General features: G+C 40.0%; 1 protein-coding gene across 1 annotated transcript in view; it reads left to right on the top strand.

Annotated features, from left to right (window-relative positions):
* The first annotated feature begins 318 nt into the window (after nucleotides 1–318).
* Nucleotides 319–14,286, top strand: part of Trhde (thyrotropin releasing hormone degrading enzyme) — a 389,580-nt gene continuing 375,612 nt past the window's right edge. Inside the window, exons 1-2 of the mRNA XM_076920240.1 lie at nucleotides 319–1,223; nucleotides 13,523–13,796. Coding sequence (XP_076776355.1) covers nucleotides 319–1,223; nucleotides 13,523–13,796 — 1,179 coding nt within the window. The remainder of the gene's footprint in view (nucleotides 1,224–13,522; nucleotides 13,797–14,286) is intronic.

The following is a 14,286-nucleotide window of genomic DNA, read 5'->3' as shown; positions in this document are numbered from 1 at the left end:
CGGGCGCCCGGTGCTAGCCCGACGAGTAGCGCGCACCCGGCGAGCGACACGCTCCCCAAGTTGGGCGCGTCCCAGAGCTGGTTGCCCCGCTATCCTCAGCTGGTGTCTGGAGAGAGGCGGGGCTGATGGGGGGTCATCTGGGTCGTCGCTAGCCTTCAGAGTCTGTCTTAAGAGAATCTCAGCTGGCTTCCCTAGGGTCCCAGCCGGCGTCGCGCCCTCCGCCCGCGTGCGGTCTCCGATGACTGCGCTGGAGGTGGCCCGGGTGGCCCGCCCGCTAGGGGTGTCGGAGGGGGCGGGGGAAGAGGAGGAGGCGGTGTGATGGCCCTGGACGGCGAGAGGGGGGAGCAAGAGGAGGAGAAGAAAAAGAAGAAGAAGAAAAAGAAGAGGAAGAAGAAGGAGGAGGAGGGGGCCGAGAAGAGCAGTTCACCCTTTGCGGCCACCATGGGAGAAGACGACGCCGCGCTCCGGGCAAGCGGCAGGGGGCTCTCGGACCCGTGGGCTGACTCGGTGGGAGTGAGACCCCGCACCACGGAGCGCCACATCGCAGTGCACAAGAGGCTTGTGCTGGCCTTTGCCGTGTCCATCGTGGCACTGCTGGCTGTCACCATGCTGGCGGTACTGCTCAGCCTGCGATTCGACGAGTGTGGAGCGAGCGCGGCGATACCGGGCACCGACGGTGGCCTCGGGGGCTTCCCCGAGCGCAGCGGCAACAGCAGCTACCCAGGATCTGCCCGGCGCAACCACCACGCGGGTGGGGAATCCTCGCAGCGAGAGACGGGCGAGGTGGGCACCCCGGGGACCCCGTCTACCCAACCGCCGTCGGAGGAAGAGCAGGAGCAGTGGCAGCCCTGGACCCAGCTGCGCCTATCTGGCCACCTTAAGCCTCTGCACTACAATTTGATGCTCACCGCCTTCATGGAGAACTTCACCTTCTCTGGAGAGGTCAACGTGGAGATCGCGTGCCGGAACGCCACCCGCTACGTGGTTCTGCACGCCTCCCGGGTGGCTGTGGAGAAGGTGCAAGTAGCGGAAGACCGAGCGTTCGGGGCTGTCCCGGTAGCAGGCTTTTTCCTCTACCCACAAACGCAGGTCTTGGTGGTGGTGCTGAATAGAACCCTGGACGCGCAGAGGCATTACAATCTGAAGATTATCTACAATGCTCTGATAGAGAACGAGCTTTTGGGCTTCTTCCGCAGCTCCTACGTGATCCACGGGGAGAGAAGGTATGGAGGGAGGCGGTGCCCCGCGCTGCCCCACCCCGCCAGGCGGCTCGCACAGCTGAGCGAGCGCAGGCGACCTCGGGGACCCAGCTGGCTTCTAATATCCAGGAGGCCGGGGTTAGGGGAAGGAAGCCAAGGTGAGGTGGGATGGTCCTCTCGAACCATAGGGGGTCTCCCTGATGTCTGGCCTCTCACCATTGCTAAGTCCATAAACTCAGCAATACCAAAAGATGAATATTGCTTTTTCCTCTAGGTCAGACCTTCCTCCTCTAGAATTGTAATGCAGCCATCTGGGCTTTTGCTTGTTTCCCTAAAGGTTGCAGTTCGTTAATGATGCCAAATGTAGAAAGCAACTTCCCCGGTTACAGTGGAGGGCAATAGTTGATAACCAAAGATTAGGCAGCGGAGTAACCCAGTATCAGGTTAAGGCAGACACGCCCCCTCCCCCTTGACAAGCCCACCTCCCTCGACTATGGGAGATTCAGAACAAACCCAGGCTTTGGCTCTGTAAAGTTTTCCCAAATTGCAAGCTGAGATTTTGAGCACAAAGAGAACTTGCAGGGAAAGGCGGGGCGGGGTCGGGGGATGGAGCGGCAGTTGCCATGATCAAAATCAGAGAGAGGGACCTCTGAGGCACTTTGATCTCTCCTGAGAGTTCCTGGCTCCATTTGGTCCCTCAGCTGCTGCCAACAGAAATGACTACACCCATAAGGGAGGGAAAGCTTGCAGTTAGTCTCCAAAGCCTTTGCTGAGTTAGGTTTGGGCTATATTCTCCTAGGTTTCTTTTTTTTTTTTTTTTTTTTTTTTTTTTTTTTTTTTTTTTTTTTTTTTTTGAGAGGTTGGGGCTTCAGAACCAAAAGTTCTGTGTCCATGTCCTGTTCCAACAGTTGTGAAAGTTTGAGGATAGAGTCGAAGTTGATTGCTCGCCCACCTCTTGTGAACTTAGTTCTACTTGATCCCCATGGGGTTGATGTAGTGCTCTGTATTACATGTGGGAAAATAGAAGCCCTGGAAAAACCGTCATTTGACTTAGATCACAAAGTGAGACCCAGATAATTTGGTCCCAGAGCTCATATTTTTAAATTCTAACTCAGTGATAATAATAGTACTACTCTCTCCATTATAGGATCGATTAATATGGTCTTGAAAAGCACATCTCCCACAGCCTGCCATGTAGTACTTAAGAGTGCACATGAGTGTCCTGTAGTAGTAAGCTTTCACATACTCTGGCTGAATGAATGTATGAATGAATCCTGTTTTCATCGCGTTTAAAATAACTTCACTTAATTAAGTGACTATAGGGCAGACAAACAACCAGATTGAACTCACAGATGAAACCATCACCTATAGGTAGGATAGTGACTAGTAAGAGGCAGAACCTCTTCTTTCTTCACTGAGTTTCTTTAACAGCAGGAAGCTGAGGCTCAGAGCAGCCCAGGGCACCTGAGGTCAACAGACTGTTGTCAGAGAATGGGAACTTGAACTTTGGTTTGCCCAGCTCTGCACCAGAGCTCAAGGTACTTAGAGACTCTCAGAAACAGTTACTGTGGTAGAGGCTGGGAAAACCTCACTGTAGTGTGGACGTGTACAAAAGTTTCATTATTTATTGAGTGCTGTGAAGTCACCCCAAGTAACCCCTCCATGTGTCACATGTATCACACAGTAGTAGTGTGATAGGTACAGCTTCTGGTGAGTGAATACATAAATTATTTATTTCCTAACACCCAAGATGGGGTATGGATAATTTAAACCCCTCACCACCACTTCCTCTAACACAGATTACAGATTAAAAAAATATTTTTTAAGCCCCCAGATTATATAAAATATGCAGAAGAGGCACGGGAGGCAGATTTGCCTGCTATGCTTGGAACCAGGTTCATCATGTCAAAATGTCAATAGAGGGATTTGCACATAATCACCGATAACTCTTACTGTGGTGAGATAAATACTCCCTCTCGAATTCTGTTTTTTTTTTTTTTTTTTCCTTAAGCCATGCCAAGATGTATTTGGCAGAACTCAGCTTGTTTTGGTCAGTGCTTTCAAATTAAGAGGACTCTAAAACACGACCAGATGTTTCCGCTTGCCCTGTAACGGATTTCTTGTGCCCACAGTCCATGTTTGTATTCAGACTTTCTCCTTCAGTTTTCCCTAGAGATGTAAATACTTTGGCTGGAAGTTTAACCTGATGCACACGTGCTGTCCAAAAGAAATGCAGGATCCAATGTTTGCGAAATCTCAAGATGGATTTATTTCTAAATACAATCTTAGAGAAAGATTTTTGTCTTCCAACTCCAATAGCAAAGTGAGTGTTATAATTTATTGACTGCTATGTCAGGAGTAGATAGGAAAAAATTGCCAATGATTTTAGAAGTATACCAACATTTCATACATTAACTTTTGCTGTTCTTGTTACTGTAGTTACTTCGAGGATTTCAACAGTGACCAATATTAGGAACTTAGCGGAGGACAGCCTTTTATTGACAATGATTTTTGTCCTAAAAATTCAACACAAATTGGCATTTAAAAACCTGTTTTCTAAAAAGACACAGATACAAACTCAGAATTTTCATCTGATTAATGATTACAGATCTCGATCTTTAGTTAATCATCATTTTGCCAATTTAATTATAGGATGGTGTCTGTAACGAAAACAAATACTTCATCTGCCAACAGTAGCTACACTGAGAAACTTAATTCTTAAAAGGGCTGCACCACAGCTTCCTTTACGTTGGTTAGCCCTGCGGAAGCAGTAGCTACATACTAAGTGATCATTCTTAGTTTTGTCCCATTTCTCAGAGACCCTACAAAAGAACTGTCCTCTTCATTTGTTTTCTTGAGAAAGAGTCTCATTCCTGGATCGCAACTCATGGGCTGCCTGCCTTAGACCACCAACTGGTGGATTTCTAGGTGTGTACCAACTGATCGAGCAATAAGAAAGATTATTTTAAAAAAGGGACATTAGACTGTGTGCTGCGATGTATCCTTTGACTCATGGAAGTTTTAATCCTCCACTACATGCTGGAACGTGCCCAAGTCTACAGGGAAGACTGTGTTTCCCTACACAGTAGACAAGCTTCTCAGTGAAGCCCAAGATTCCTTAACCACAGGTAAATCTTCCATTCTTATGTATTCAGTTGGCTAGGAGAAAGCCCATCACTTGTTGAATACTGGAAACAGCAAGTTATCCTAAAATTAAGATGTTTATACACATACAATAAATTATCACCTTTAGTAAGAACACATACTTTTTTTTTTTTCCCCGAAGTACATGTGCATCAGGCAGATAAAAGGGGTGTGTATTTATGCCATCGTCTCTTACAGGAGAATACACTTGTTTAGAATTAGGCAAAATGTTCATTTACCTGAAGTAATTGCCGCTTTTGGGTAGCCAGATGGTGTGCACACCCATGTTCAAAGTAGGGTACCTTAATTTAGATCCAGATGGTCGGATTGAAGGCGGAAATTTACCCAAAGTAAATGAACATTTTATTCACTTTTGAAAAGGAGACTATTTTTCTTTGACAAACTTTGATTGGGTCTATAATATGCCAAAGTGACAGAAGACGGAATAAAAATAGATGTTCTCTTTCTGTAAAGGTTTGTTTAGAGAAGCCACCATGATCTCTTAAAAAAGTGAAAAAAAAATGATTCTTGTGGTTCTCGAAGAGCATCGGGGGCCATTCTTTTGTCAAAATCTGTGGGATATGGTGGATTTTATTTCTTGGTAGGCATATACTCCTCTGTGGTTTTATTACACACAGTTTGATGCTTTATATATATTTTTATTAACAACTAGTTATAATATTAGTAAATGCTAGAAAAGTGAGCATGCTGTTTTGATGTTGAGGAAGACTCAGTCCTTCTACTTGCTTTGATGAGTTTCACATAACTAACTAGGAGTATAGATGGCCTCTTCTCCTTCTCTAGAAGGCTATAAATGGAAAAGTCTAGAGAAAATCTATCTATCTATCTATCTATCTATCTATCTATCTATCTATCTGCTGAGAACTCATTTTTATATGATTCCTTAGTAGATTAGGCTCAATGTTTTCCTGTCAGACACACATAGCCATTTGGTTAAACTGAATCCAGTACTGAATTTTGGTCATAATTCAAAGTACTCTCCATAAGGCAGCAGCAGCAGCAACAAAGTCCTAGTCATTAATTAATGATTCATTCTTGTAGAAAATGTCTCACAACTGGTCTTCATCTTGTGTTATTTTATTTTCATATATATATGAAAATAAATGAGATGGTATATATACATATATATGTATATATACATATATATGTATATATACGTATATATATACATATATATACATATATATACGTATATATATGTATATATATATATATATGTATATATACCATCTCATTATATATATATATATATATATATATATATATATATATATATATACCATCTCATTTGAATTGTGAGAGAGTACTCGGTTCTTTTGAAAAAGTTAAATTAGTTGGAGTTTACTTCTTGTGTATTCAGTGCAACTTGGAAATCTGTTCTGGATCTCTCTCAAATGAAAATGGATTTGTTATTCACTTCCCCAGTATTTACTCGGTTTGTACAATGCATTGTTTCTTCCAACTAACTTTTACTATTCTCCCTCCCTCCCTCTCCCTCCCTCCCTCTATGTATGGCACAGGACTCAGCACTTCAAATGTGGTTTCAAAAAGTAATACAAAACCAATAGGAGACAACTATTCACTTGTAAAACTTAAATGTGTCACCCTCTGTAACCCAGGCCACTCCTTCCTGTCCGTGTGCTCACACTTCCCCAGCCACAATGAGTCTCATTCATTTCTGTTCCTTCCAGCCTCATTACCACCTTCACATCATTATTCTTCTCCTTATTTCTTATATGCTCTTGCCTATTTCTATTTTAACTTATTTTTATTAGTTTTTCAAAGCTCTCTGCATCTCAGTTTTCATCACTGCAGAGTGTGGGATAATTCAGGGATGACAAATTACTCCCCGCTCTCCTTGCTTATCCAAACAGTCTTAGAAGATTCATGAACAGGCACAGATAGATGATGGTAGCCAGAATGTGGAAGTAGTAAGATGCTGCACAGGATGAAGGCCCAGGCTATCTGCCCTCTTCACCTCCAGGCCTTGGTGTGCCTGGAAAGTCCTGACTTAGGGAGCTCCATTATCAATGTGCAGGAAGGGTGTGCCTGAGTCTTCCCTGTGTGCACCAAGTCCTCCTCCCTGTGTGTACCCACACCCAGGATAATACTACACTGTAATAGTCTGGACCTTTTCCCATGAAAAGGGAATAAATAAATTAACATTGCAGTCAGAGGAAGTTAAAAAGTAAATTTTTATACTTATTATTTATTTTACATTATTATTATTATATTATTGTTCTTTTTTAGTTGTTCTGCTGTGGATAAAATGTGTGTGTGTGTCTGTGTGTATGTATATGTATGTATGTGTGTGCATGTATGTGTGTATATAATGTGTGTGTATGTATGTGCATGTATGTGTGTGTATGTATGTATGTGTCTGTGTATGTATGCATGTGTGTGTGCATGCGTGTGTGTGTGTGTTCAGTGTGGTTATTGTTTTCAAGCAGGAGCCTATCAGCCCGCCTACCTAACTGGTGTCCTACCTCTGCTATTGACAACTTCTGTGACTTCAGCTAGTTTCCCATTGTTTCTTGCTTGCGTTCCTCCTCTAGAAAACAGGAATATAATGAAAACTGTTTAATAGCGTCATTGTGACAACTGTATGGACACTGAGAATCCTGTCTGACAGTTTGTAAGAACTGTGGACATTAAACGTTATTGAACCATTTCCATGATTGGCAATCTGCTACGCTGGCTGGTATATAGGACTGATGGTTTTGCTTTGGGGTTTTTCCATCCTGTGGATATTGAGGGGGAAAGGTCACAGTAAAGGAATGGTCACAGGGTTCTTTCCTGTGTCTGCTGTTTGCTTTGCTGTCCAAGCAGAGTTCAAGGAGGCAATGTGAGGGAGAAGTAAAGCCTTCCCCCCATGAAAAAAGAGAGTGACAAGAAAGACTGTAGTGTTTCATGGCTACAGAAACCCAGGCTGAGATCAAATCTTGTGAGCTAGAGAGGACCAAGGGGGCAAAAAGATTGTTTAACAGAAGAAAAGCAAAACTCTTTTATTATGGTACGGCAGCCTGCCAGCAGCCACCAAGCACAGGAGGCTCAGTGCAGTGCCATTACAGCAAGCAGACAAATGCTAAGTATCGAAGGACTGGGTCTTAGGCTTACGTATTGCTCCCAAGACTTCATGTGGGTTTTGACAGAAGCAGTGGTTTATGACACCCACACAGTGCTTCGCCTGTTTCCAATCTACAACAAATGAATCTCAGACACTAACTTTTATTTATTCTTATAAAAACCTATTCTTAGGACCTGGACAAGTAATCATAGTGTGTTATAGTACTCTTCCTCAATGCTGACCCGGTACTCAGTCCTTGCTTTTGATAAGAGTATTTAGTACTATATAAACGGAAAAGCAATTACGAGTATTATGCTCTGTTTTTATAACACGAATTATTCACATATGCACCACTTCCTACATACATATTGCTGGCATTATTGCATTATGTTTTTAGTTTACTAAAATGGTTATTTAAAAAATAGACTACACACTTGCTCAGAGCATTGAATATTCAGCAGGAGTGCTTCTCTTCTGAAGTGGCAGAGGTTTAATGACTCATTGAAGTACATAAAAACACACAGTCTAAACAAAGACCCATTTTGGCTTAAAATGTTTTTGTCATTGAGTAACAATTTGCATTTTGATTAACAACCAAAACTTGAAATGGTATGTGTGTAACTTTCATGACCTTGTCACTTGGTGGACTCTCCAAGGGCATGTGTGGCTTCTAAGTAGGTGACAAGCCAGTCACTGCCACTTATTTGAGTTGGTGGCTTCTGTGACTGACCTTGAACTCTTGTGATACTGGAATGTAGTAGCAGTTGCTATAGTAATATTTACTGGGGGCTGGAGAGGTGGCTCAGTGGTTAAGAGCACTGATTGCTGTTCCTGAGGTCCTGAGTTCAATTCCCAGCACCCACATGCCAGCTCACAACTGTCTGTAACTTCAGTTCCAGAGGAGCCGACACGTTCACACAGACATACACCCAGGCTAACATCAATGCACATGAAACTAAAAAAATATCTTTTTGCTGCATGGCATGTGCTGAGTGCATAGATGAGGCCCACATGACAACCTTGTAACTGTGTGCTGCCGTTGTGCGTGGAGTTCTCTTGGTTTTGTTGGATTCTAATTGAAAAGTCATGAATCAATCTTCATGCTAAGTGTTATGCAAATGCTTGGCGTTCTCTGCATATTTTACCTTTATGAAAAAAAAAAGGCAAACTGAAAATAATGGAGCAGAAACTGTTTTGTATCACATACTGTAATTTGTTGGCAATATCAGCTAACGTTAATGCATTACTTCTGCTAAATGTTATTATAATGACTTGATGCAAGTAACTTGCCTGGCGAACTTCCGCAGGAAGGAGAAATCAATTCTTTGTACCCTTTGGAGGCAATGCAGAGATTCGAGCCCTCCCTCTTATGTCAAAACGTCAAATAGACAAATTGTTGGGAAAAATCAAATAATTTGTTTTAGATAGACGAGAATTAAAATATATGCGTGTTGCTTACATTTTTTCTAGTTATGCTAAAGTGACATTCTTGGAATGACACTTCTAGACAATCACCTTGGCAAGTGGCATTTTTTTATGCTAATAAGCAGATTCATTAAAAGGTAAAAATGACATTTAAAAAAAAAACACAGAGATCAAGAGGAAAATAGACAATGAGACAGTTGTCCCTGTTATCTTTTCTTTTGTTTTTCTTTTGGATGTTTTTATATACATGCACATGTGTGTGTATGTGTGTGTGTGTGTGTGTGTGTATGTGTAAGTGTATGTGTGTTTGTGTTACTGTGTGTATGCGTGTGTGTCTCCTATCCATGCTGGTTTTTAAAAGTGGTTTGATATGTTAATTATTTTCTTGTGTTTCTCATACTTGGCATTCTGCCGCAACCTCAAACTCACCTCAGATAAACTCAGGCACCAAAATTTCTTATTTTCTTTTTCTAAACTAACCCTTTCTAGAAGCCTCTTTGATGTTTTAAATGACAGAAAACAAGAAAGACATCTCTTTTCCTCCCTCTCGAAGATGATCATGAAATGCACATGATGAAATTATGTTTCTAAAATCCTACTGGTACTGCTCTCTGCTGCGGGCATCTGCCTGAAACTGGTCCTGACTGTTAGAAAAGAGAATTATCAGGGTGAGGCTATTGAGAGGCAGACACTGAAGCGCCGTAGGACCAGAGCCTGCTGAACAGAAGCAGCTCCACATGTGAGCGAGTCAAACTCTTTCTAGAAGGGTGTTTTCTGTGTTCACTATGGTCCGCTCACCGTCTACTTACTTCTGATTTTTAAACTTCCATCCAAGTTCCCAGGACAATCTTCATGTTCCCTTATCCAGGAAGCCTGTGAGTTATTGGGGCTTTACGTTCCCAACTGAGGCACCTTTACAATCCAGAGGAAAGCTCCAGTGTTCAGAGTTTTGGTCCTCTGAACTTGGGGCAGAAGATTCTACTTACTGGCTGTCGTGGGAAGGCAAATTACTTCACACAATGACTGATTACCAAGTCTAAAATGCCAGCAATGTCAAGGCCAAGAAGCCCTGCCTAAGCAGATACAACTTAATACGTTTTCCTTGTTTGCCTTAGCTTTAGGTATAATACCTGTTTAGGCGTGTATTCAGATATAGTGTCATGGTTTACATTCCTTATAGGGAAAATAAAAACCATATGTATATTTCTATTTTTTTTCCCAAACTTTGTCACTCAAGATTGAATTGAGAGGAGCCAATACTTTGAAGAACGTGCAACATTTATTTACTGGTGGTGTGATTTAACGTTTTTTTTTTTTTTATTTTTTTTTTTTTTTTTTTTGTTATTTTTTTTTTTTTTAGCAAAAACTCCATATTTGGGAAATATTTAATTTCTGATTGTCTAGTTATGAGATCTTGAACTTAGAAAAGCCTTTAAATGCAACCCAGTTTAGCTGCTTTTCTTTACCAAGGAGACCTCTTTTGATTTTTCTAAATACTGAATTAAAATTCAATTGCAGTCATCCTCAGGTGGCAGACTGTGAAATTGGTATTTCCTCATTTAGACATTATCAGAATATATGGTAGCCCTCTTTGCATAGATATACACTGCGTGTATGAATTCATTAAGAATATTAATTGCAGAAAAGGCCCGTGGATGATCTTGATAGCTCTTTTCAACCCTGACTTAAACTGCTACCATCCCTATCAATATTGACCAAGTAAGGCAAAGAGAGACTGCACAATGTATTTTCTATGCATAAATAACTGGCTAATTAATTTCTTATGGACCAAGATGTATTTAGGTCTTTACCTCTCATAAATTCCTGCCCTTTATTTACTTAATGTCAAAGGCATCTTATTTTTTTAATGAAAAATGAATACATTTTCATTATAATGTCTTTGATGATGAACTCTTACAGAATTGCTTTTCTGCTACTGTCAGTTGTCCCTCTCTTCCTCTTCCCTCGTGTGCCTGTGCTTGCACACACATTTAATTTGATTATAAAGACTTTATGAACAAATGACTGTATCTTCTTAAAAACAACCCAAGTACTCAATACAGTGAGAAGCTTCAGCAGAGTATGTCTATTTATTCAATGATTGAAACTGAAATTCTCAGATACTTGGAAGCAAAAAGGAAGTATTTTTTTCTCAGATATGCAATTCCATGGTATCTTTGAAATAGCCCCGGGAGAGAAAAACTAAGCCCTGCAGTTTTTTTCCCTTTTTAATTAATAAGTTGAAAGATAAGATTCTCAAGTATTATGTGATATAAAGTATGAGAAGATTGTGTGCATTTTAACACAAAGGTGCTGGCATTTCATTATGTAAAACTGCATTGCTATCAGTAGAAAATACCCAGAAAAGGATCATGATTCCTCTAAATTTTCAAGGAATATTTATTATTACCTAGAGTTGAGTTAAACCATTTTCATCAGCTAAAAGTTAATTTCATTGCCTTTAGAACATATCTAGTTTTAATTTAGATAGAGACTATGAATTCTAGGCCCAGCTTTGGTCCTGTGTGTCCATGGACAAACCTTGCTGGGTATACATTTTTATTTTAGCAATTTATAGGACTGGGATAATTTATTTCTAATATTTCTTCCACCTTTAATCTTTTGTTTGTATGAAGATTTATAACTAAAACTTCTTTCCCACATATTATTACATTTTATCATTTTGGCAGTTTAGTGAGAAAGGCCAAGAAAACAATATTTTCTTTTTACTAATGAAAAAATAAGTTCAGGCAGTTAAATGACTTAGCCAGGTCTGGTATGTATGAGCCTAGTGCTATTTGAGAGATATTTTTAACCCTTCCCAAACAATCAATTTTTAAAACTCTTCCTTTGCTTTATTTCAAAAATGAAACTTTAAAGTGTACAAATTGTAGTAAGATTGGACTCCATACTTTTAAAAATGGTGTGAATAGTCATACTCCATGGTTTACCAAGAGATAGCCAACAAGATCTGATAGATATGGCAACATATAGAGATTGAATAGCAAATCAAATTCAAGATGCACATTTACATGTAGTGACAGCTAACATCTTCCTGTATCATATCCTGAGAATCAATTGTAAAGCCAAGTTTAAGTTCTATATGAAAGTATATCGTGCAATATTAGCCACATATACCCTGAGCTATAGTGAGGGGCATGGTGAACACCTACTTAGAGAAGGAAGAATTCTTGAATGAAACAACTTGAGAACTTATTAATGTCTTATGAGGTGTCTGGTGCTGACTTACATTACAGAAAATCTTATAGCCAAACTCTTCAGCTTTTATTATATTATTTCTTAATTATAAGAGTGTGCTTAAGGTACTTGAGTGTCTTCATTTGTAACTGTAGACCATGAAAGCATGTAGAAGTATCTTCTAATTAGTTTTAATGAAATATAGCTTTATCAGAAAACTTATTTTTGATGTATATGTGCTTGTTTACTTTATACATTGCAGTTTTTAATATATTTATGTTATGTATGTATGTACATGTGTGTGTGTGTATCATAATAGTTTCCCATTACATATGGGGAGCACATTCTAAGACCCTCAGTGAATGCCCGAAGTAATGGCTAGTCCTAAGCACTATATATACAGTATTTGTTCCAGTGTGTACATATCTATGATAAAATTTAATTTCTATGTTAGAAATACTAAAAGATTAACAGCTAGCAATAAAGTAAACCATTCCAATACTATACTCTAATAAAAAGTGTATAAATATGGTCTCACCTCATCACGTATCTCAAGTTCTATCAAGCTATAGTAATATTTCTGGACTTCAGTTGATGTAGGTAACATAAACTCACCCCTCCCTCCCAAGGAAAACCAACAAAACAAACCAACCCAAACAAAACGAAGCCATGTGTAAGATGAACCATTTTTCTAAAAACCATCAATCTCTAGACTGTGCATTGTAAATGTAAATTATGGAGCTATGGAAGGATGAAGATTTTGTGAACCAGTGATAGCTGTTCTTTGCCTGCCTGCGGCAGCTATTCCCAGTGATGGGGCTTTACACCCTCCTATCCTCCATTGGAGCTTTACAATACTTTTGAAATTAGACTTGAGTATTTCCTTATTTGGGGGAAGTTTTAGAATTATCAAAGTTGGTGTGGGTAAAGGAAGTTTTGGAGCCAGAATTCACACCAAGATTTAATAGATTTCAAAGCCATTTATTTTACCATAGGTAGATGGCATGATTTCAATTTTGAGGATATAGATATTTCCCAGTGAGGGTCCATGAGGGTTCCCTACCATTTGAGGACAGTGTTTAGATTTTAATTTTATTATCTGTATATGCTGGGTGCCTTAGGCTTCGGGGAGGAATGTTATATACACAATAAAAGAACCATTATTTTTTCAATGTTTGCCAATATGCCCATGAGTTGTTTCTCTGTAGTGTTTCAGCCAACAAGCACTGCTCTGGGTTTATCGAGTTTTCTTTAATTGAGACAAAAACTTCCCTGAAGAACTTTTATTTTTACGACAGTATATTATACATTTTTTATGTTATTCACGAATGAAGGCACAATTCAGAAAAATGTGTATTTTCAGATTCATCAAAATATACTATCTGAGGTATGCAATGGGGCCATTACTTGAATGGAAGCAATACATGTAATTGGCATGTCATTTTCTCCCTTTTTTTTTTTCTTCCAGATTCCTTGGTGTTACCCAGTTTTCACCTACACATGCCAGGAAGGCATTTCCATGTTTTGATGAACCAATCTACAAAGCCACTTTCAAAATCAGCATCAAACACCAAGCAACCTATTTGTCTCTATCCAACATGCCAGTGGAAACGTCTGTGTTTGAGGAAGATGGATGGGTAACAGATCACTTTTCACAGACCCCTCTCATGTCCACATATTATTTAGCCTGGGCGATTTGCAACTTCACATACAGAGAAACTACCACCAAGAGTGGGGTTGTAGTAAGTATTTTCAGCCTAATGATGCTTTGGATAATGTATACCCTGTAAAGTAATCTGACTTCTAGGAAAACAGGCATCTCTTGTAGGGTCCTCACTGCTGACAAGCCTAAGTCTTTAGCTATAGGAGGTTAAATGTAATCCCCATGTCCAAGTTAAACAAGAACTATTTTCCCACCTAGCTACACTCTGTTTTTTATTTTTCTAATCATCTTTATCCCCTGCTTTCATGAACTATGTGTTTCTTTATCTCCACCCCAGGCCTGGGTATGCCTAAAGACATTCTTGCCTTTAAAAAAAAAAAAGATTGATTCCTATTGCTTCTTTCTATTAATGTTTTCTTTCAAATGTGTAGAAAATGTGACAAATGATACAATGAACTCCACATACTTAGTAGCCATATCTGAAGAGGAAAAAAAAAAAAACATGTTTAATAGAATTGAAGCCTCTGAAAAGTTATCCTTGGTCTCCTTACCTTACCGGCTCCATTAGG

Source organism: Arvicanthis niloticus, chromosome 22, assembly GCF_011762505.2.
Source record: "Arvicanthis niloticus isolate mArvNil1 chromosome 22, mArvNil1.pat.X, whole genome shotgun sequence".
Classification (NCBI taxonomy): domain Eukaryota; kingdom Metazoa; phylum Chordata; class Mammalia; order Rodentia; family Muridae; genus Arvicanthis; species Arvicanthis niloticus.
This window is presented reverse-complemented; position numbering and strand designations above follow the sequence as displayed.